The sequence below is a fragment of the Pygocentrus nattereri genome, chromosome 13 (genome assembly GCF_015220715.1).
Source record: "Pygocentrus nattereri isolate fPygNat1 chromosome 13, fPygNat1.pri, whole genome shotgun sequence".
Lineage (NCBI taxonomy): Eukaryota > Metazoa > Chordata > Actinopteri > Characiformes > Serrasalmidae > Pygocentrus > Pygocentrus nattereri.
Window position 1 is genome coordinate 22,325,975 of NC_051223.1, and position 20,757 is coordinate 22,346,731.

General features: G+C 38.9%; 1 protein-coding gene across 1 annotated transcript; it reads right to left on the reverse strand.

Moving 5' to 3' along the window:
- Positions 1–935: 935 nt before the first annotated feature.
- kcnk1a (potassium channel, subfamily K, member 1a) lies at positions 936–8,094 on the reverse strand. The gene is made up of 3 exons (XM_017695887.2): positions 7,269–8,094; positions 3,131–3,526; positions 936–2,221 (listed from the first exon to the last, which is right to left on the reverse strand). Exons 1-3 carry the CDS (start codon positions 7,621–7,623, stop codon positions 1,968–1,970), a joined length of 1,005 nt encoding a protein of 334 aa, XP_017551376.1. The 5' UTR covers positions 7,624–8,094; the 3' UTR covers positions 936–1,967.
- Positions 8,095–20,757: the final 12,663 nt, after the last annotated feature.

Genomic DNA, 20,757 nt, shown 5'->3' on the forward strand with positions numbered 1-20,757 from the left:
TGGAGGGGCACCATTTAGGACTACTTCACATTTACTCCACTAGAAGGGCACTCATTAAGATACATTATTGAATTTTCTTGCTCTAGACAGCACATCAGCCTGATGTCTTGTATGAAGGGGCATCCTGGGGGCACTCAGTCAGTTTTTCCCCAAGTAAAGGGCATCCAGTATGGCACTTCCTCTCATTTCTGCCACTCTAGAGGCCTGTTTAACAATGCTTGGGGGCACCAAGGGGACTGAAAAGTGCATTTTCTTGAGACAAATGCAGAGTGATTGCGCAGTTTAAGCAGTTCAGAGATTGTGAAAGATTAGTGGAATTTTGCTTTAAATTCATTTCATTTATAGCTCTAGTGCACTCATCTGAAGTGCAGCCCTAGATACAATATTGGTGATTCTGCTGCACTAATGAAGGTTGTAAATATTAGCATGTTTAACCCTTTGGACTCTATGTTTAGTATTTAGTTAATTGTACTAGAAATTATTCAGTAGTATAAATATGTAAGTTATGTTGTTATGAGAGGACCTGAAGTGTTCACATACGGATACATACACATAGATATTCTGTATGTACATATATTCACAGACAAACTATCAAATACAAAATTATAAAGTGATTTTATATTTATTATCATTCTTTAAGACAATGTCTTAAAGCTTACAATTCAGTAACTACTGAATATGAGCTATAAGTAATGATTGCACATGAGCAGGAAATTGGAATAAATCCACTGTTTAAAAGGATGTAGTGACCTATTTAATATTGGCAAAAACTTCATAAGTTGCTCATAGGGGTTGTACTATGCCTTCCATTGCTGTTGACAATACAGATTAAAACATTAAAGCCTGTGTGATCATCCTTTCCCTCTTAGTCATCATAAACAGGGGCTCTGGTGATGTTGGCAAAGCTTTTACCTTATTAAATTCACTAGTCATTGTAGATTCAGTAAAATCATTTATTTTTCTTTTGTGGGAGAACGTGGCACTTCTATGAAAGTGCCAATGTGAGTTTAAAGAATCAGGTCCCTCTAATTCAATGTAAAACAGCGCCATTGTGTGGACAACTACATTTACTGCATCCATTATGCGTACTGCATCACTACATGTACAGCAATCCATTATCAGGTAAGGCAATTAAATTGAATTCAATCTACGAACAAAACATAAAAATGTCTAACAGATGAGCCATGTAAAGGTCCTGAAAGGTTCTGCACCTAAATTTTAAATATCTGATATTATCTATTTAAGGCAAGTTCAAGGATACACATTTAAATAGCTCTATTGCATATTGTCAGCAAGGACCTGTCCCTATTTCCTCAGAAAATCACTGAATAAACATTCATTTATACACTTCATCACACTAAAGTATATGCATGCACTCAACTTGCAGCACAGTTCATGTAAACATTAAGTTTACAATATTTACAGTAATACAGGAAAGAAGTGATTGAGGTACACTTATAGTCTCACATTCCTGGAATGATTTAGTGATAGTCAGTGATTGCTGATCAGTGACATTTTTCAATTTTCTTCCCTTTTAAACACAGTTCATAACAAAGAATCCCTGAAGATACTCTACTATCTCTGGCAACTGTTCAGTACATGTGCTTTAAATGTCATGGACAAATTGAACTGTTCAGATAATAAAAATAAAACAATTTCAAGCCTTAATTTCCCTTATAATAAATTATCTACAACTATGACAATTATACTAAAACTACCATTATCATTGCTTCCTTTTAAGTCTAACTTGTACTTCAAACACAGTCATCTAATTTCTCAGTTTATATGCCACTGCTGTTAAGAATTCAATTTAAAGATTTTTTTTTTTTTTTGCATTTATGTGTACATCTCCCCGCGACCCTGGCGGAGAAGCGGCTTAGAAAATGGATGGATGTCTACATCTATACTGATTGGAAGCACCTGGTCACTGCCTCTAAAAATCTAAATCTATGTGCTCTGAAGGAATCTCATCTGACCGCAGGCCCATCATTGGCTGTTATGGGGGAGGTGTCAGTGATGAGATCAGTCTTATACTCTCTGAATGAAGCTGCCTGATCAGACACAGACGAGAAGGACAGGTGATCATGGTCTATGATATTCAGTCGGTCTTCAGTTCTCTGTTTCTTTAGATAGAACATCTTCCTTAATTTCTTCAACTGCTGAAGCTCACAGAATGTCTCCAGAACCACCAGCATCGCAACCAGGCCCAGTAGCAAGTAGACTGGAAGGGAAAGACAGACACACAAAGCGCAGGTATTTTTAACCATTTTTAACAGGTTTAATACATGGTAGGGGTGTGAAATGCATGTATTGCATTGTGATACATTAATGAAAAAGTAGTGAAACCTGTGTCTTCACTTAAATCAACAAAACATTTGGTTAGGGGTATTCATATTTTTGCATATGACTGTATTTCATACACTGATGTTTAGCAACTATTTTTGATGTACTAATCTTGTCTGTTCACTTGAAGGAACACTAGAACAAATCACAAAGTATGACTAAGTAGAGTGAGGCTGTCTTAAAGGCTCAAGGACCTATAAAATGTTGATAAACTATACACTGTTAAAAACAGCAAAAATGAAAAGCAAAATAGCTTCCATTAAAAAACACCAGGCAAAAGCCTCTAACTGATTAGTGAAACAATGCGCAATTTCAAGTTTTTTGGATATGACTGCTGAAGTTTTTCATTTATTAGGTGTTGAGTTTAATTGTTTACAGACTGACAGGACTAAGCTGAAAAATGAACTGGTATTAAGTTGTTTGCTGTCCAAATGAAACCCTCCAAAATAGTAATTTTGCAGGAGAAGGCAAAAATGTTTTAAACTTTTAAATGTTCTAAATGCAACATAATGTAAAAAGATTTTATTCCAGGTCATTTTGCTGCATTCCTATTGGTCCACTCATCATAATCTTTTACACAATGTAAAGGACAGTGCTGTTTTCAAATGATGTAGAAAAATACAAGTTAAAAAAATGGAGACCATTTTTTTGGACAGCGACAAAATACATATTTCATTTTTGTGTATATTCCAAAAATGTGTGAATAGCTTCCTTATATATGTCACAATCTTAAACATATCAAAATAAGGTCAGAGATTTCCACCCCTACAACAGATTTCATACTCACCAGTTATGCCCACTTTATAGAGCTGCCTGAACTTCTGGTTGTAGCCCTCTCCTGGAACATAGTCACCCAAGCCAATAGTACTAAGTGAGATGAAGCAGAAGTAAAAAGACTCTAGGAAGTTCCAGTCTTCCTCCAGCACGGAGAACACAATGGCGGGGATGAGGAAGAAGCAGGACATCGTAATAATGGCCAGCACACCAGCATGTACACCTGCAACCAAAGACTTGGACAGAGCCCAGCGGCGCTGCACATAGTCCACAGGCCGGCGAGTACTAAACACCATGATCCTCTGTACCACTGCTGTCAGGAACAGGAGGGTGAATGGAATGCCCACCACTGAGTACATGATACAGAAGGCCTTACCCTCATCTGACAAAGGCACTGTGTGGCCATAACCTATCAACAAAAAGATGGGAAAAAAATGGAGTCAGTGAGATCATGTTTTATATTATGTACACACTTGTATATTTCATGTATCAAATACAATGCTTTAGGGGTCTGGGACAGTATGTGAAATGAAAACGTAACAGAAAGTAGTGATGATTTTTAAATCCACTATGACCTTTGTACTTAAATGAAAAAGTACAAATGACAAGATATTTAATGCTTAAATTTTTGTGAATAAATGCTCATTTTGAAAGTGATGCCTGCAACACATTACAGAAAAGTTGGGAAAGAAGCAGTTTAAGACTATGAACATTATGAAATGTTTAGAAAACATCTCAAATAGTTAATGCCATCATTCTTGGGTATTAAAGGAACACCAAAGCCTGCCACCTTGACAAAAATGTTTCAGTGAATAATCAAAAAGTTTAAGAACAATGTTCCTCAACAGTATTTTAGGTATTTCAACTTCTATTGTGCATAACATCATCAAAACACTCAGGGACTGCGTGAATGCCTGTATGGATATCATCACAAAGGCATGGGAATTTAAGACTGTACTATTTGCAGCATAAGCCACATGTCAACAATGTCCATAAACAATGTACTTTGTTAGACCCCTTTTACCCTGTTCTTCAGTGGTCAGGACCACCATGGGCCCTCACAGAGCAGGTACTATTTGGGTGTTAGATCATTCTCAACACTGCAGTAACACTCATGTGGTGGTGGTGTGCTAGTGTGTGTTGCACTGGTCTGAGTGGATCAGACACAGCAGTGCTGCTGGAGTTTTTAAACACCTCCGTGTCACTGCTGGACTGAAATTAGTCCACCAACCAAAAATATCCAGCCAACACTGTCCTGTGACCACTGATGAAGGACTAGAGGATGATAAACTCATACTGTACAGCAAGAGATGTCGTCTCTGGTTTTACATCTACAGGGTGACCGACAACACAGGTGCGTCTAATAGAGTGGACAGTGAGAGGACACAGTGTTTAAGAACTCCAGCAGCACCAGTTCATGGGGGTCCTGACCACTGAAGAATAGGGTAAAAGGGGCTAACAAAGTATGCAGAGAAATAGATGAACTACAGTCTGTAGTTGTCCATCCATCCATCCATCCATCCATCCATCCATCCATCCATCCATCGTCATCCGCTTATCCGAGTCCAAGTCACGGGGGCAGCAGCCTAAGCAAAGGCCTCCCTCTCCCCCGCCACCTCCCCTAGTTCTTCCGGAGGGACACAGAGACAATCAAGAGATATAATCCCTCCAATGTGTCCTGGGTCTTCCCTGGGGTCTAAAATCTAGTTCTGCTGTGGAGCCGCAGCAGCTCCACCATTACAGAATGAGCCAGTTTCAGTAGCCGAGGATCGGAACGCCAAGGCCCCCGCGGGGTGAGGGGCTCATTGTTACGGGCCATTCAGTCCCTGTACAAACGGAGCAGGAGCTTGGTTTGTATAGCTGGCAGTAAGTCAGACTGGTTTCCAGTTAGGTTTGGACTCCGCCAGGGCTGTCCATTGTTACCAATTCTGTTCATAACTTTTATGAACAGAATTTCTCTGAAATTGCACTGATGCTGCCCCTGCGACCCGAACCCCAGAGAAGCGGGTGGATGGATGGATGGATGGATGGATGGATGGATGGATGGATGGATGGATGGAACTAACCAGTCCACATGTGAAACTATACTACAAAAACAGCCCATTCTGAATTCAATGTTTTTGTGATGTCATGAAAACAAACACATTTACACATATTTCTATTCACCCTACAGCAGTTTAGTTGCACCCATTCACAAAGTCATAAGGTCAGTATCAGCCCGGACTGCTTTTTGAATGATGCACAATACAGAGCAACCAACCAGAACAGAAATTGTTTACACAAATCAGTCTGAAAGACAGAGTAACAAAAAGAGCCTGTTCAATTCTGACATATAAAGTAGGAAAATGTAGAAATGGCTCATGACTGTTGACCTTGGGGAAAAATTTAATACAAGAAAACTGTAGGATACAGCCCCTTCAAGACCCAAACGGAGTGATTTACACTAATGTTCTCCAACTCTTCTGTGACCCCTTCACCAGCTATGTCAGACTCCAGTCCTCTTATTTTAGCAGTCTACATCATTAAGCACATCCAATTCAACTCATTGGCTAATTAGCAAGACCTTCAGTTGAATTTATGGTGTCAGAAGAGCGTAAACAATAACCTGTGTAGGGCTGTATATCTGTATAACTGAATATCTGGTTCAATTATGCTTGAAGCTGAGACAGAGCAAAAATGTGGACTGGGTTGGGAAAAACTGACTCGGGACAAAACTTAATCTGTGTGAAGAAATCTGGCTAGGTAACTAGGTGGCTGCCACCACAGTGTGTTTATGAAGATCCTCCTCTGATCTCTATGCCAGATTAAGTTACTTAAGCCCAGGAAACATTATGCCAGTCACATACTTGTCCTATACTCACCCTTGAACACAACTGCAAAGCTATATACTACTAGCATTTTGCTTGCACTCACTGCTAATCATTCTGTGATAATGTAAGAAACAGTTCTCCTCCACATGTCCTGGCAGTGTATTGATCAGCATGCCATGTGAGAGTTGACCTTGCACTGGATAGGGGGTGATTTCCCTGCTGATCAACTGTGCTCTCATTATATCCTACTGGGCTTAAATGAATGCAGAAGAGGGGCCAGAAATTAAGTATTAAATAAATAACAGGACAAAGACAGTGACTGTAACACTAAAACATGTCTGAACAGAAACAGTACCAATCCTGTGAACTAAACAGTGAGGTCATATGGGTGTGTGTTTAAGCCTTCACACAAATGCCTTCTTGATTACAGCAAAATGATCCAGTCTAGTTCAAATGTAACTGGGAACTCACAAACTTTACTTTGGTTGTCAGGCAGAATATATTAATCAGCACTGCAGCCATAAATATGACTAAGAATACATTAATCAGTGGGTATATTTAGAGGGGAACTCCATCATTGTTTTGAAAATTCTACATAATTAAATGTTAGAGATATAAAGAAAAAACAGAAAAGAAAAAAGAAAGTCAAGTGTTTTGACGTGAAATGTTCCATTCTAGACAAACTTGCTGAGTCAGAATTCTTCACAGGGGTGGTGACAGGAGCCATACATCTGAAGAGCTTCACATGTTGGAAGCTCCCTCACAGAAACGTATAACAAGAAATGGTTAAACATATGCTGCCTGATGTCCAACACACTTTCTTAATGATAATCTTGTGATTATGTATGGGCTTAAAATGAATTTACATCATTAATAAAACATCAGAAGGCACATGTAGGTTCACTGGTGGCTTTCACAGTACATACCAAGGATATCTGTGTTGTAGACATTGTGACCCCTGCTTAACATCACTACCACTGTAAGGAAATCTGAGTCTGTAAGTTTCTCTATAGTGAACCATTTCACTTCAAACCACTCGGAATGACATTGCTTATATTTTTTTTAAAAATGGTGGAATTCCCATATAAGCTAAGATAAATAAACATGGGGGGGGGGTTCTTTGCTTTATGTGAATTCCTTGCCTCAGGAAACAGTTAATTCTCAGAAGAATAGGCCCACAGTCCCATTAACTTCAGTGTCCTTTCACTGTTTTTGCAGGTAGAGGAGAGGACAAGGGCCTGAGTGGTGTACTCTGCACTGATGTAACTTCAACAGTATTAAGCACTTTCAAGTCTAACACTGACAGACAGAGAAGGTCGATCTGATGAAGTTTACGCTCACCTGTCGTGGAGAGGACTGTACTTGCGAAAAACAACGCCGACGTGAAATCCCAGTTGTAATTTTCTGAGGTATTATTCAACACTGAGACTCCGTAGTTGCTCGCCTCCAGCGCTTTAGCCAAAAATTCCTCCAGTCTCTCCTCGGACAGACACTCATTGTCCTGGAGAAACTGCCTTTTCAGAGCACCCAGCTCCTGTCGCAGTAAGTCCTCATACGGCGATTCAACCAAGGAGAACACGACAGCGCCCAAAACCAGGTACACAACATACAAGAGCACCAGCAGAGCAAAGTTCCACGTCGATTTGTGCCCTTCAATGACGCGCATACACCAGGCTCCGGAAAGACACCGAAGCATTTTCAGTGCCCTGTCAGCGGTTAAAACAAGAGACAGAATCGAGACAAGGCAGCTTCCAGGACAGCCTCACCTTCAGGTCTCCACGCGTACAGCTATAAAAACACCTTCTGTACGTCTTTACAGACTCGTGTTTTCTGCCTTTCCTTTCACTAACGGCGAGATGATGTGGGAGTGACGTCACGCGCCTCACCTCGCTCAGGTTCAAGTGTGTCTCTGTATCTGTATCTGAGGACAGGGCGTGCCCGCGCTCAGCTAGTAGCTTAGCAGCGTTTACTGTAAAGCAACAGTAGCAGTAGCTCCAGCTCTTTCGTTCAGGAAAAGGTTGCGTTGCCACCCCTCATAACACTGATGCCTATCTAGATTATATGTGCCACTATAGACTGGCTCAACTGGTTTGGCGAGGAGTGATTCCACAGCTTCAGAAATGCTTTAACAAAAGCTGAGGAATGGGTGGGTAGCCAGGATTTTAGAGCCGTGCCTTCACACCTGTTTGGTTACTTCTTTCAGTCCACCTGGAATTTCGTTATTCTTGTTTCCTGGTTTCACCTGTGGTGATGGACTCGAATCAGTTTCACCACATTAATTAGACTTGGCCTTGTGGCTTAAAGTGAGTTATAAAAGTGTTTATAGCACGTGTGCTTTTTGACAGTGTGTTATACATCAGCTGTTATCCTTTTCAAATTCCTTCCAGTTACAAACGAACATGAGTAACTCCTCAAAAATGAATGTGGCTGTGACAGTTTACAAAATTCATTATTCCATTTGATACAATGGTGTGTGATAAATTTTTCAATACAGTAAAAAAATAAGGAGTAACTGAAAATGTGCCCATAGTTTACAGTAATGTGTCCATTTTCAGTTTATTGAAACATAGAACATTCTAAAAGTAATATCTACAATGCAACACTTAGGAGAATGATAGATGCCAGTGGGTGGAGTGACATGACATAGCAAACAATAGTATATGAAATGAAAAAGCTTTTTTTTGCCTTTAAAATCCTAGTTCTGCAATCCAGTCTACAGTCTCAGAGGTAAGGCACACATCTTATGCAATTATTTGCAAAGCCTGCTTAGAAGTTTGAAGTGTGAGATTAGGACAGACTTCTGTTTGGTTTGGCTCTGATCTCAAACATTCTGCATCCTCTAAGCACTGAATATTTAATCTATTCCCAAACACAGTGTTTGTAAATAAAGGCCTCTTCCAATGTGTATATGTGTGTGTGTGTGTGTGTGTGTGTGTGTGTGTGTGTGTGTGTGTGGTTATTATCGAAGTAAACCAAGCCTACTGCTCGAGTGGCAGTCAGCCAATGCTTCTAACTCGTTAACATTAGCTTCCTCTTCCACAAGCGATGACATGACTCTGCTACAACCCTAACTCCACCCTTTTGGAGATCAGATATGAAAACTTTCAGCTAACACAAAGGACCTCCCACTACAGCAAACAAGATACAGTGCTCTGCTCTGCAGAATTCCTTCTAAATCATGATGGATGAAATTCCTCTGAGTTGACAAAACCTTTGCTTACTCTCTTGATAATTAGATATCTGTTCAGCAGGTAGGACTGTTATGCCCTGTTCAACAAAAAGCTTACCTCAGCTGTTTGGTGCCCTTATGCCTATATCTGATCCTCTGTGTGCTGCAGTGAGCACTTTTAACTTTATAGAGATTTCTTTATAGAGGTGCTTCTTCCATTATTTTCTTTATTTAGAGAAACTTGTGAAATATGAAGGCAGTAAATGACACAGTGATAACATGTTCACAGAAATTATGAAAACAATATAAGGATAAACACTTTTTTTTTAACTTGGTTAAATGCAAGTGCAGTTTGTATGCTCAAGGCAGTTACACTAGTAAGTCCAGTAAAAAGGGCAGAAACAGATTAAATAGTTTAAGCATTGACTACTGTATAATTAAGTCAGGAGTACTAATGCAACATGAGCAGTAATAACTTCAGCATCTTAAATTGCCAGTATAGTTTGTAAGCACTTGCTTTTCCAGCATCTCTTCTAAAATTAATGGAATTAAGAGTATTGATAGGAAGCTTGTCCCTCCCTCTGCTGTAGTGAGATGGCTTTCCACTAGATATTTGAAGGTGGCAATCCAACTGTATTGATTGTGGTGTGTTGAAAATGATTATGGCCAATTACACCAATATGTTACCATGACTTTTACATTAAAATATAATACATATAATCATCTCAGAGATAATAAATTGTATACAGTATAGAAATGTTTGTTCTGTCTTTCTGTTGGGCCTTATTAAAAGTCCTCCTGGTCTAACTTTGGGCAGCCCTGATCTAGTTGAGAAAATAAATAGAAATGTAGACATTGAAGAGAAAGAATGAAGTGCTTTTTTGCATTTAGTCTTGGTTGTCAGTGGTCGCTGATTCATAGATTTATTTCCTGTTTGTAGATTCAGTGGGGCAAAAAAGTATTTAGTCAGCCACTGATTGTGCAAGTTCTCCTACTTAGAAAGATGAGAGGTCTGTAATTTTCATCATTGGTGCACTTCAACTATGAGAGACAATATGAGAAAAAAAATCCAGGAAATCACATTGTAGGATTTTTAAAGAATTTATTTGTAAATTATGGTGGAAAATAAGTATTTGGTCAATAACAATAGTTCAACTCAATACTCTGTAACATAACCTTTTTTGGCAATGACAGAGGTCAAACGTTTCCTGCAAGTCTTCACCAGGTTTGCACACACTGTAGCTTGTATTTTGGCCCATTCCTCCTGCAGATCTCCTCTAGAGCAGTGATGTTTTGGGGCTGTCACTGGGTAACATGGACTTTCAGTTCCCTCCACAAATTTTCTATGGGATTGAGGTCTGGAGACTGGCTAGGCTACCCCAGAACCTTGAAATGCTTTTTATGGAGCCACTCTTTCGTTGCCCAAGCGGTGTGTTTGGGATCATTGTCATGCTGGAAGACCCAGCCACGTTCCATCTTCAGTGCTCTCACTGATGGAAGGAGGTTTTGGCTTAAAATACATGGCCCCGTTCATTCTTCTCTTAACACGGATCAGTCGTCCTGTCCCCTTTGCAGAAAAAAAGCTCCAAAGCATGATGTTTCCACCTCCTTGCTTCACAGTAGGTATGGTGTTCTTGGGATGCAACTCAGCATTCGTCTTCCTCCAAAAATGACAAGTTGAGTTTTTACCAAAAAGTTTTATTTTGATTTCATCTGACTACATGATATTCTCCCAATCCTCTTCTGGATCATCCGTATGCTCTCTGGCAAACTTCAGACGGGCCTGGACATGTACTGGCTTAAGCAGTAGTGTGTTACTGATGGTAGACTTTGTTATTTTGGTCCCAGCTCTCTGCAGGTCATTCATCAGATCTCTCTCTCTGTGTAGTTCTGGGATTTTTGTTCACCGTTCTCATGATCATTTTGACCCCATGGGATGAGATCTTACGTGGACCCCAGATCGAGGGAGATTATCAATGGTCTTGTATGTCTTCCATTTTCTTACAATTGCTCCCACAGTTGATTTATTCACACCAACCTGCTTGCCTATTGTAGTGTCACTTTTCCCAGCCTGGTGCAGGTCTACAATTTTCTTCCTGGTGTCCTTCGACAGCTCTTTGGTCTTGACCATGGTTGAGTTTAGAGTCTAACTGTTTGAGGCTGTGGACAGGTGTCTTTTATACAGATAACAGATAAAGGTCAAACAGGTGCAATTAATACAGGTAACGAGTGGAGGACAGAAGAGCTTCTTAAAGAAGAAGTTACAGGTCTGTGAGAGCCAGAAATCTTGCTTGTTTGTGGGTGACCAAATAATTATTTTCCACCATAATTTACAAATAAATTCTTTAAAAATCCTACAATGTGATTTCCTGGATTTTTTTTCTCATGTTGTCTCTTATAGTTGGAAGTGTACCTATGATGAAAATTACAGACCTCTCTCATCTTTCTAAGTAGGAGAACCTGCACAATCAGTGGCTGACTAAATACTTTTTTACTCCACTGTTTATTTCCTGTTAGTGCAGACTGGTTGTTAGGTTGTTGTCATTGGTTACAGCTGTACATTTGTAACTAAATCAAAGAGCAGTGTGTCAATCATGGCGTGTTTACTGTAAATGATCAAGGCTGTGGCTGACAGTGTTTGTAACTTTTCACAGTGGAGATAAATGAAATGTTATTCTGCCATGAACTTAAATGATATAAAGAACTGAGCTTAAACATCTGTAATAATCCACCATAAAAAATCTGAAATGACAAAGTTACAGCAACTAAAATCTTAGTGAATATTCCTTGGAAAATCACACAAAAACCATAGCCAAGCTATATCTTAGGAAAATTCTTGTTATATTTTACATTAGTAAGTGCTGTGGTAATCCTATGTTGTCTTTTAGTTTGATAGTAGCGCAGGAATAATATGCTCATACCACAGTCCTTGAGATGTCTTGACATGAGATAAATGCTTGTCTAACTTTGTCAAGACATCTTAAAGGCACAGTTACGTCTGGGTAAGTCTGTTATGACTGGCTACCCTGTCCTGTTCCAAAAGAATCTATCTTACAATCCAAAAGAAGTCTGGGCTAAAGCACTTATTTTGCCTTTTGTGTGAATGGGTGGCGCTAAAGTGCTGTAGGCCAAATAGATGGATATGTGTAATTGTGTTGGTTTACATTACACAAACAATGAATTCAGCATGGACAGTTTTTGCAGTTTAGTTTCCATATATGGACTGTATGGACAGGTAAGTGAATTGTGCTTTTTGAAACCATATCAAACTCTTTTATTAAAAAGGAGGAATATTTTCCCTGATAGGGGCCCTTTAACAATGACGTGGCCAGAGAATAAGCCATTACACCTTTTCCACAGCACTTAGGCTCGTCTGGTAGTCAGCTGGTCTCTTTGGTGCAGTGGCACAGCGTCCTGCCCACACTGCAGTTTACACTGCACCACCTCATGAATACAGTCTCTTAATTTTGGCTTTTGGGCAGTAGCCAGTTTGGGGAGTGGTTATCCATAATAGATTATTCTGCTGTTTGGGCTATTTCTAGATGGGAAAGGGACACATGAGAGCTCTGGCCTTGTTGGAGTGAGAAGAAGCCAAGCTGCCAAGGTTATAAATGTTTTTTTGTTGTTGAATTCAGGTGACTTAGGCAGGCAAATCTATTACATTTGGTCTCTTTGCAGTATGTTTACCAAACAAACATACACTCATTAAAATGATTTTGAATTTTGAACAAAATGAAAATGAAATGAAAAATCATTTTGTTAGTCTAATATTTTGAAATAGTTCATTCTGTGTCCATGCTTCACATTTTTTACATAGCTAACTATGTAAGTAGAATTTTTTTGGTATTCTTCAATTATACAAGACCTCTGCTGTACAACCATACAGGGCCTTTGTTGTTGTATTTTGCACTTCATAATGCACCACATGTTTTCCATGGGAGACATACTGAAGCAAGACTTACAGAGTGTGGTCTGTTGTTGTCATGTTGAAATAAGCATGGATGTCCCTGAAAAAATGGGGTCTAAAAGTCAGCATATAACTGTTGTGGGAAGAAAACCTTGTTTTTGCCAAAAAGATATTACAGGAAAAGAAACAAAAACAACTTTACATTTAATGCAAGTCAAAGATGCCAGACTTATTTCATAGTAATTTTGGGCCTTTTCTTTTTATCCATTCCTCATGAAATTTACACACAATATAAAGGGATACAGGCATTTTCAAATTATGTCAAAAATGGAAAAAATGGAGATATAAGCAGCGATAGCAGCGTTATATTACTTCTAATAGCAGCGATATATTACTCTAAATGTGGATATACCCGTCAGCGCTGTTGGTGCCTTCACAGATGTTCAAGTTACCCATGCCATGATCACTAATGCACCCCCATACCAGGACAAACCCTGGCTTTTGAACTGTACACGGGTAACAGTGTGGATAATCATCTTCTTTTTTGGCCCAGTGAACAAAACTTTTTCATAACAACGTGAAACGCTGACTTGTCAGTCCAAAATACACATTACCACTGTGCATCAGTCTAATTAAGATAATTTATAGGTACCATATTATATGATATAGTACCATATATATGATATTTTCCAGTGATGCTCCTGGGTAGGTCTTTAGTTTTCGACTGTGATTGTTTTAAAACACTTTTATTACTTAAATTCCACCAGGGGGAGCCATAAGTCCAAACTATAATTCAAGTATGAGGGCCATGTGTGTGACGTGTAGACGGACCAGCATGGACTTTGTTTAAGAATGATTTATCTTGAACAGATGTTTACTTGCTTTTCCAGAGAAGGTATGCAGCACATGGTATGAAATACACACAAAAACTGATCCATGAAAAACTCAAGCTGGTCCATGTTTTGATATGCTCATGTCTGTGGAGTTACTTTACATCTATCAGCTTTACACCTGGATGGAGCTGACTCTTTCTCAAGCTGCACATAGTACCTGTCATGCTTCTACAAGATTGACATCAGTAAATGATGGCAAAGGTTGTACATTGTTTACAGTAAATTAACATGTAAGGCTGAGAATATTTGATGAGCAGGAGAAGCTCAGAAGCTCTTGATTCAGTAATAAGCAGAATTAGTTGTAACAAAGAAGTAATACATTGACCCATGTATAACATGTCAATGCAGTCATTCAAAGTGATTGCAAATGTCAGTAAAATTTCTAATGGAAAAGGTAGTTCACCATCTGATAACACATTAAGAAATGACTGTAATAGTTCACTATATTATTTAGCATTTACTAATGTTTTGTTGTTTCCAATAAAGCTGGATTATAACACATAATGTGTTTAGGTTTTTAGCTTATAGTATTTCAGTGTTCGCTGAATACGTTTATTGATTAACCTACCAGCAATTATCAGAATCAGAATCAAGCTTTATTGACCAGGTATGCTACGCATACAAGGAATTTGGTTTTGGTTACAGGAGCTCACAGTGCACAGTATCAGACAGACATTCATGTGTAGGGACTAAGATAAAATAAATATAAAATATAACATCATAACATATAGATATAAAAATCTATATCTATAAATACGAAAAGATAAATTATATTGTAAATAAGAAAATATATTATTTTGAACATTAGTGTAAGACTGGTATAATATTATTATCCTACTAATTCTACAATTAAATGCAGCAGTAGAAATCTGCGCTATGATTTTTTTTTTTTTTTTACTGAGTCATGAGGAAAACATGCAAAAATATGGTGTCCATACACTGCTGCGAGTCTCCCTGTAAAGCCTGAAATAATAAATTAAAAGTCAGAAGTGTTGGGTCAAATTTTGTGGCTGTTTTATATACCATGTCATACGTCTTTACATATTATCTACACATTATATTGATAAAGATATGATAACTATAGTAGATAATTCATGTACATCCTTCACTTACAGTCACCAAGTTAAGATGATCTCTTTTAATAGTCTTTCAGTGCAGCTGCAGTAATCAGATTCATCTGCTTGGGGGGGAGCACATTGTGTGCGATTACACATTTCCACTAAACAGGTACCCAAATCCCCAAAACTTGCATACTGTAGCTTTAATGTTACACCTGGCCCAGGCCTTTGCTTTCTTTAAAATTGATTCGTTTTTTTCTGCATTCATTTGAGTTTAATCAATCAGTCTGCTCTCTATAAGTGTATAACTGTCTCAGTTTGTCAGTTCAACAATGTATCTTGCGTTTCACACACTCAGCATTACATTTTGTCTCTGCTATTAACCAGACAAACTGACAGATGAAAAGTCAGGGACCTCCCGAGGATTGAAAAGAATAGACACTTGCTCTTCTTAGATTTTAATCCAACATGATGTCACAGCACAGATCAGAGCATTGTCCCAGCTGTCCTGTCAGACTCTAGAATGACTGGCCTTTTCTTGTTGGCTGTAGTTATGGCACAGATCGTTGGAGAGGAAACTAGCGAGGGTCAGCTCTTTAGGTATGTGCCAGAATCAACACGGACAGGCTGTCCAGTTGCTTTTGCTGTCAGCTGACTGCTTTTGTTGGACAAACGGAGTGCTCCTGTAGCTCTCACGCTGGAACTACCATATTGCTTGGCTGAGCCCTGTGAGAGGGAGCAATCTGCCAATCAGGCCTGATTTGTTTTCATGCATTGCATATGGAGATGCTGAAGTTGCACATTGGAGAAGTTACAATGGCAATGGCTCCCTCAGGCAGCTCCATCATTTGTTAGGGAATGTGTGTTGGCAAAGGATAATCAATAATGTGAGAGTGGGTGCTTTCAGCTGCAGTTTTCAGGCCATGTCATCGATTACAAGCACATGCAGAACATACATGTACCGCACATGTTTCAAGCTTAAAATATCAAAAAGAGCAAAGCTTTTACTGTTTTACTGACCAGAGAGAGAGAGAGAGAGAGAGAGAGAGAGAGAGAGAGAGAGAGAGAGAGAGAGAGAGAGAGAGAGAGAGAGAAAGGGAAAAAGAAGAAGAGAAAAAGAGAAGGAGCAAAACATAAAAAGAGAGGGGGTTAGACAGAAAGAAAAAAGAGAAGGAGAGGAGAGGAGAGAAGACAAAAATAAGTAAGAAGGAGAAAATGAGAAAGAAAGAAAGAAAGAAAGAAAGAAAGAAAGAAAGAAAGAAAGAAAGAAAGAAAGAAAGAAAGAAAGTGTAAAGAGAAGGACAGAAAGCTGGGTGGGTTAGATGGAAAAAGGAAATAGAAGAGAAATAGACGATGAAAGATGGGGACAGTGAAAGAGAGATGAAAGGGGATAGAGAGAGATAAAGGGAAAAAGAAAGAAAAAAGAAAGAAGGAAGGAGAAGGGGAAAACAAGAACAAGAGAGAGAGAGTGCAACACACAGAGGTACAGAGACAGATAAAGAGTCTCTGTGTGTGTGTGTGTGTGTGTGTGTGTGTGTGTGTGTGTCTGAGTGTGTGTGTGTGTGTGTGTGTGTGTCTGTGTGTGTGTGTGAGAGAGAGAGAGAAAGAGTTCCCAGATGGCTTCAGCTTCACTGCTGTCTCTGCTGGATGGAAGCATCTGGTAAAATCATCTGTGCCGACATGTCCACCTCACAGGGGCACTTAAGCTGGGTCCAGGCTTCGCAGAGGCAGCAGAAGGACACAGCGTGCTGTAAACTCCTCGGAGGAATAACCCTTACCTTACTTCTGCTGATTTATCTTTTCTTCCACTGTGACCTTCTTCAGCACTGCTGCATCACTGCCCAAGAAACCCTTAACCCACATACATGCTCACACAGCAAAATCCCCACTGCTGAAGTAACTCTTACTGTGTCCAGCTGCACTTAAATGAGCATTGCAGTTCAGCTCTGGGGATTTTGCTCTGTTCTGATGAGACACTATTTAGGCAGGGTATAACTTTTAGAAGACGAGAAAGTAAAAAAAAAAAACACTGAAACATGCTTTGGGATGTGTTCTTTTACACTGATGGTTGAAAGCTCTGCTCAGATGCATGTATTTCATACACTGGTGTGTGGTTGCAGTCAGAGGAATATAAGTGGATCCGGAAGGGGAAAATACGTTAGTGAAGAACAAGATGGAAGCAAAATAATACTGTGTTTGCATTTCATTGCTGTCAAACTAAAACCTTATATCTGGGAAGCAGTTCCTTTGAACCATGTAAAGAAAGTTTATAAACAATGTCTATTTCCTGTTCCTTTTCTGCCATGTCTATTTCCTTTTTTGGGGCACTGACTTGGCTAGAATTGCATTTTAGGAGGGCCTGTTTACAGTTTGCAGTGGCCAGCTAAGAGACATTGTGTCCCAGAGACATTGCCATAGCAAGCCAACCACCAACTAGGCTACCCCTTTTAAAAAGATTTCACTAGTATTTCACTAGGAAAGAAAATGGTTCAATATAGAACCATGAATGCTAAAAGAACCTTTTGCATGATTAAAGGGTTCTTTGCATCATGAAAACATTCTTCAGATTAATGGAGAATGTGCTGTACATGGTTCTACATAGAACCTTTTTGAAATGGTCCTATATAGCACCCAGAATGATTCTTTAAGCATTCATGGTTTTATAGAGAACCATTTTCTTTATTAAATAACACTGGAAGAACTGTATTTTTTTTTAAATGTGTACTTCACTGTAACCAATTTGTTAGAAAAACACCTTCTGTTACCATAACCAGAAAAAAAACATTGTGAACACAACATATGATGGTTGACCTGGCATTTAACTTGGTAGTTACTATAACTGCAAACAGCATACTATGGCAGTCCCTTTGTCAGGGAGTCAGTTAGTGGAGTAATGCCTCACCAACCAATCATCATGCTCCGTTTTGTACTTGGTTCTATGAAAGTAAGCTTAACCTTGTGCACGCTGCTGTACTACTTTCCACATGCACTCAGTATGAAAGCCTACAGTGATTAAAGTTGCACTATGTACTTTTTTAAAAATGTGTAATTGGCATTACTTACACACTAAAAATTGTGTGCATGCCAAGCATCATGCAAGTCATCATGCAATAGTTAAATCAATAATTTATGTGATTTTAAAAGTCTAGGTGTCAAGTCAGATCAGGCAAGTTTTTAGTCCATGTCATATGTCTTTACACGCACAGGCTCAAACACAAGTTCTGCTCCACGTTAGGTCTCAAGTGTGCATTATGATGATCAGGGGCATGGGGGCATTGGACCATGGGTAATGGTGGACGTAACTATTCAGGGCCACTTGCTTTGATGGGACACATCCAAAAGTCTCTCAATGTTACAGACAGTGCTTTTGTGATCATAGCCCAGCAAAGTTCAGCCTCGGCTCTACAGCTAACCTGTAAAACACACACTGTTAGGTACATTTCAACCATTTATTACGCAGTATAAGTGAATATGACAGTAAATATACTTAAATATTTTTTAATTTTGCTTTTCTCTTTTAAAAAATTCCCTCTAATTACATTGATTGGCTTTAACAGAGACTACGTTTTTAATACTACTCAACCTCATAAAGAAATACAACATAATCATCACATTTATTTTCTTTCCTTGCTTTTTTTTTGGGAGGGGGTATGGGCACCCTCCTGTGCCAGGCACCTCAATTGGTATTACCACACTGTGCTGATGAAGATCAGATGACAATAGTAGAAAAATCACTTACATCCTCAGAAGACACATACTTCCCCATTTGCATGCAATTCTACATTTCCACCAGAGATGTTTCTAAGTACCAAAAACATACATAGAGTAGCTTTAACATACAAGGGTTTAGCTGCATCACTTTACATTGGCTGAATGTTAGGAATGTGTTGTATGTTATCAGATAGATAATAAATGACTTTTGGTGATTAGCTGGGGGTCACTTTTATTTGTGCATAGTGGAAAAAGGCATAAGGATGCAAGACCTGAGTGCCTTTGTGTTCATCCTGTATTGTAAAAACACAAGACCTATTATATTTTGAAACATTTTCAATACGATCAGAGGACCTTTTTTTCTGGAGCAGTCTGTGGGGGTCACGTCAGGGACTTTCATACCTACACCCCTATTTTGGGGTATTAGTAAATATTGCAGAAAACAATGTTTGAGCAATTGTTTTGCCTGTTATTGTACAATCTTCATGCTTTTTAGGACAATTTGCAGATAAAAACACATTTCTGTTTCTCAGTGAAGCCTATAAATAGTCTGTAAAGCATTCCGATTTCTCCATCCTCAAAGGAGAGACACATCACGATAGTTCCATGCAGTTGCAGGATATGGAGCCAGATCATATAATGGCTCCTTAATTCTGTCTGCCATTGTCCTTCAGCACACTCTCCTGTGTTTTGAGAGGAGGGTCAATCATCCATCATGCTGTCGGTGCAGGGACAGATGACTGGCACTGCTACATAAACTTAATGGTGTGTTTGAAAAGTGCTGAATGTTGAGCAAGTTCATGGAAAAGGTAATGTCATCCTGATGCATCCTCAAACTTCATCAGCTTGTCATGTGTACGTGAAAACAAATGTAATAACTAATATGCAGTGAAATAAGTGCTTGGATGGTGGCCACTCTTCTTTCTCCAAGCTCTGAGACCCATACTATCAAGAGAACAACACCATGCTTGTTGGCGCACTTGTGCAGAGGTCAGGTTTATGTCTTTGATTAAGAGGTTTGTGGTGACGTCAAAAGTGTACAGCAGGAGCATGTCACATTTTCAGATGACTTACACCTTTGTTTGTAAATGGCTGAAATAAGCATGGTTTTTCCATGTGTTAAGCCAGCTTCCTAATTAGGTTTGGGGGACTAGAGTGCAGACGGCAGCTGTTTTAAATCACAAACAAACTACCTTATTTATGAAAAAAGTAAATCCCATGCATGCATATGATATATTTTAATATATTTTCTTGAGTTGTCATTCATCTGTTTCCCATCAAGATATTAGCTACTAATAGGTTACTAAATCACATCAAGATCTTCTCAAAGTAAAAATATTCAGTATTCGTAGTATCATGCACAGATGGAAAAGCTGCATGATTCACCACACATCAAAAACAACGAAGATTCTGGAGTCATTTCAAAGGATGTTTTTCAACATTTCAGCATAGTTCAGTGATTGAGATATAAACATCATAAACATCAAAGTCATTCAGAGTGTTTTAATATGAAATGTAACACTCTACAACAGGGGTTCCTAATGTCAGTCCTGTTGACCCTATACTCCGTTTTTTCCTACTCTACACACTTGACCCAGCAATTTAATTAGTTAATGACTTGAATCAGGTGTGCTGAATGAGACATGTGCATAGTGTATGGCAATAGGGACCATGGGTCATGATAAGAAAATATAGCCATTTTATTTATAATCCAAAACAACCAGCAAACATACACTGAATTTCTATGTGTAATGTTGATAAAGAAAAAATGGTGGTAAATCCGGAAAAAGAAAAAAGATTTGTTTGGAAAATATTTGACCTCATATCACCCAGCATGTACCACTCCACCATAAATGCATTTCACCTCTTGAATGGCCAGGCCCAAGGTTTAACACACTTTATAAGCTAAGACTAGCTCAAAATAGTCAGTTTACATTTAAATCCCTGTAGTTGCTGAATAATAGCCCTCAGTTTGTAACAAGCCTGGGATTTTAAGAGATTAAAAGTACATTTTAGGCCATAACCTTTTCTTAAAAACTATCATAAAACAATATCTCAGGTGTCTGGAAGTGCATTTGCAGACACTTGTGAT

Excerpts from the sequence above, each read along its gene's own strand:
- kcnk1a (XM_017695887.2), bottom strand. The coding sequence starts at position 7,623 with ATGCTTCGGTGTCTTTCCGGAGCCTGGTGTATGCGCGTCATTGAAGGG. Across the intron at positions 3,527-7,268 it reads TACAGTCCTCTCCACGACAG|GTTATGGCCACACAGTGCCT; the intron begins GTGAGCGTAAAC and ends TTTTGTTGATAG. Across the intron at positions 2,222-3,130 it reads CTATAAAGTGGGCATAACTG|TCTACTTGCTACTGGGCCTG; the intron begins GTGAGTATGAAA and ends TTTCCCTTCCAG.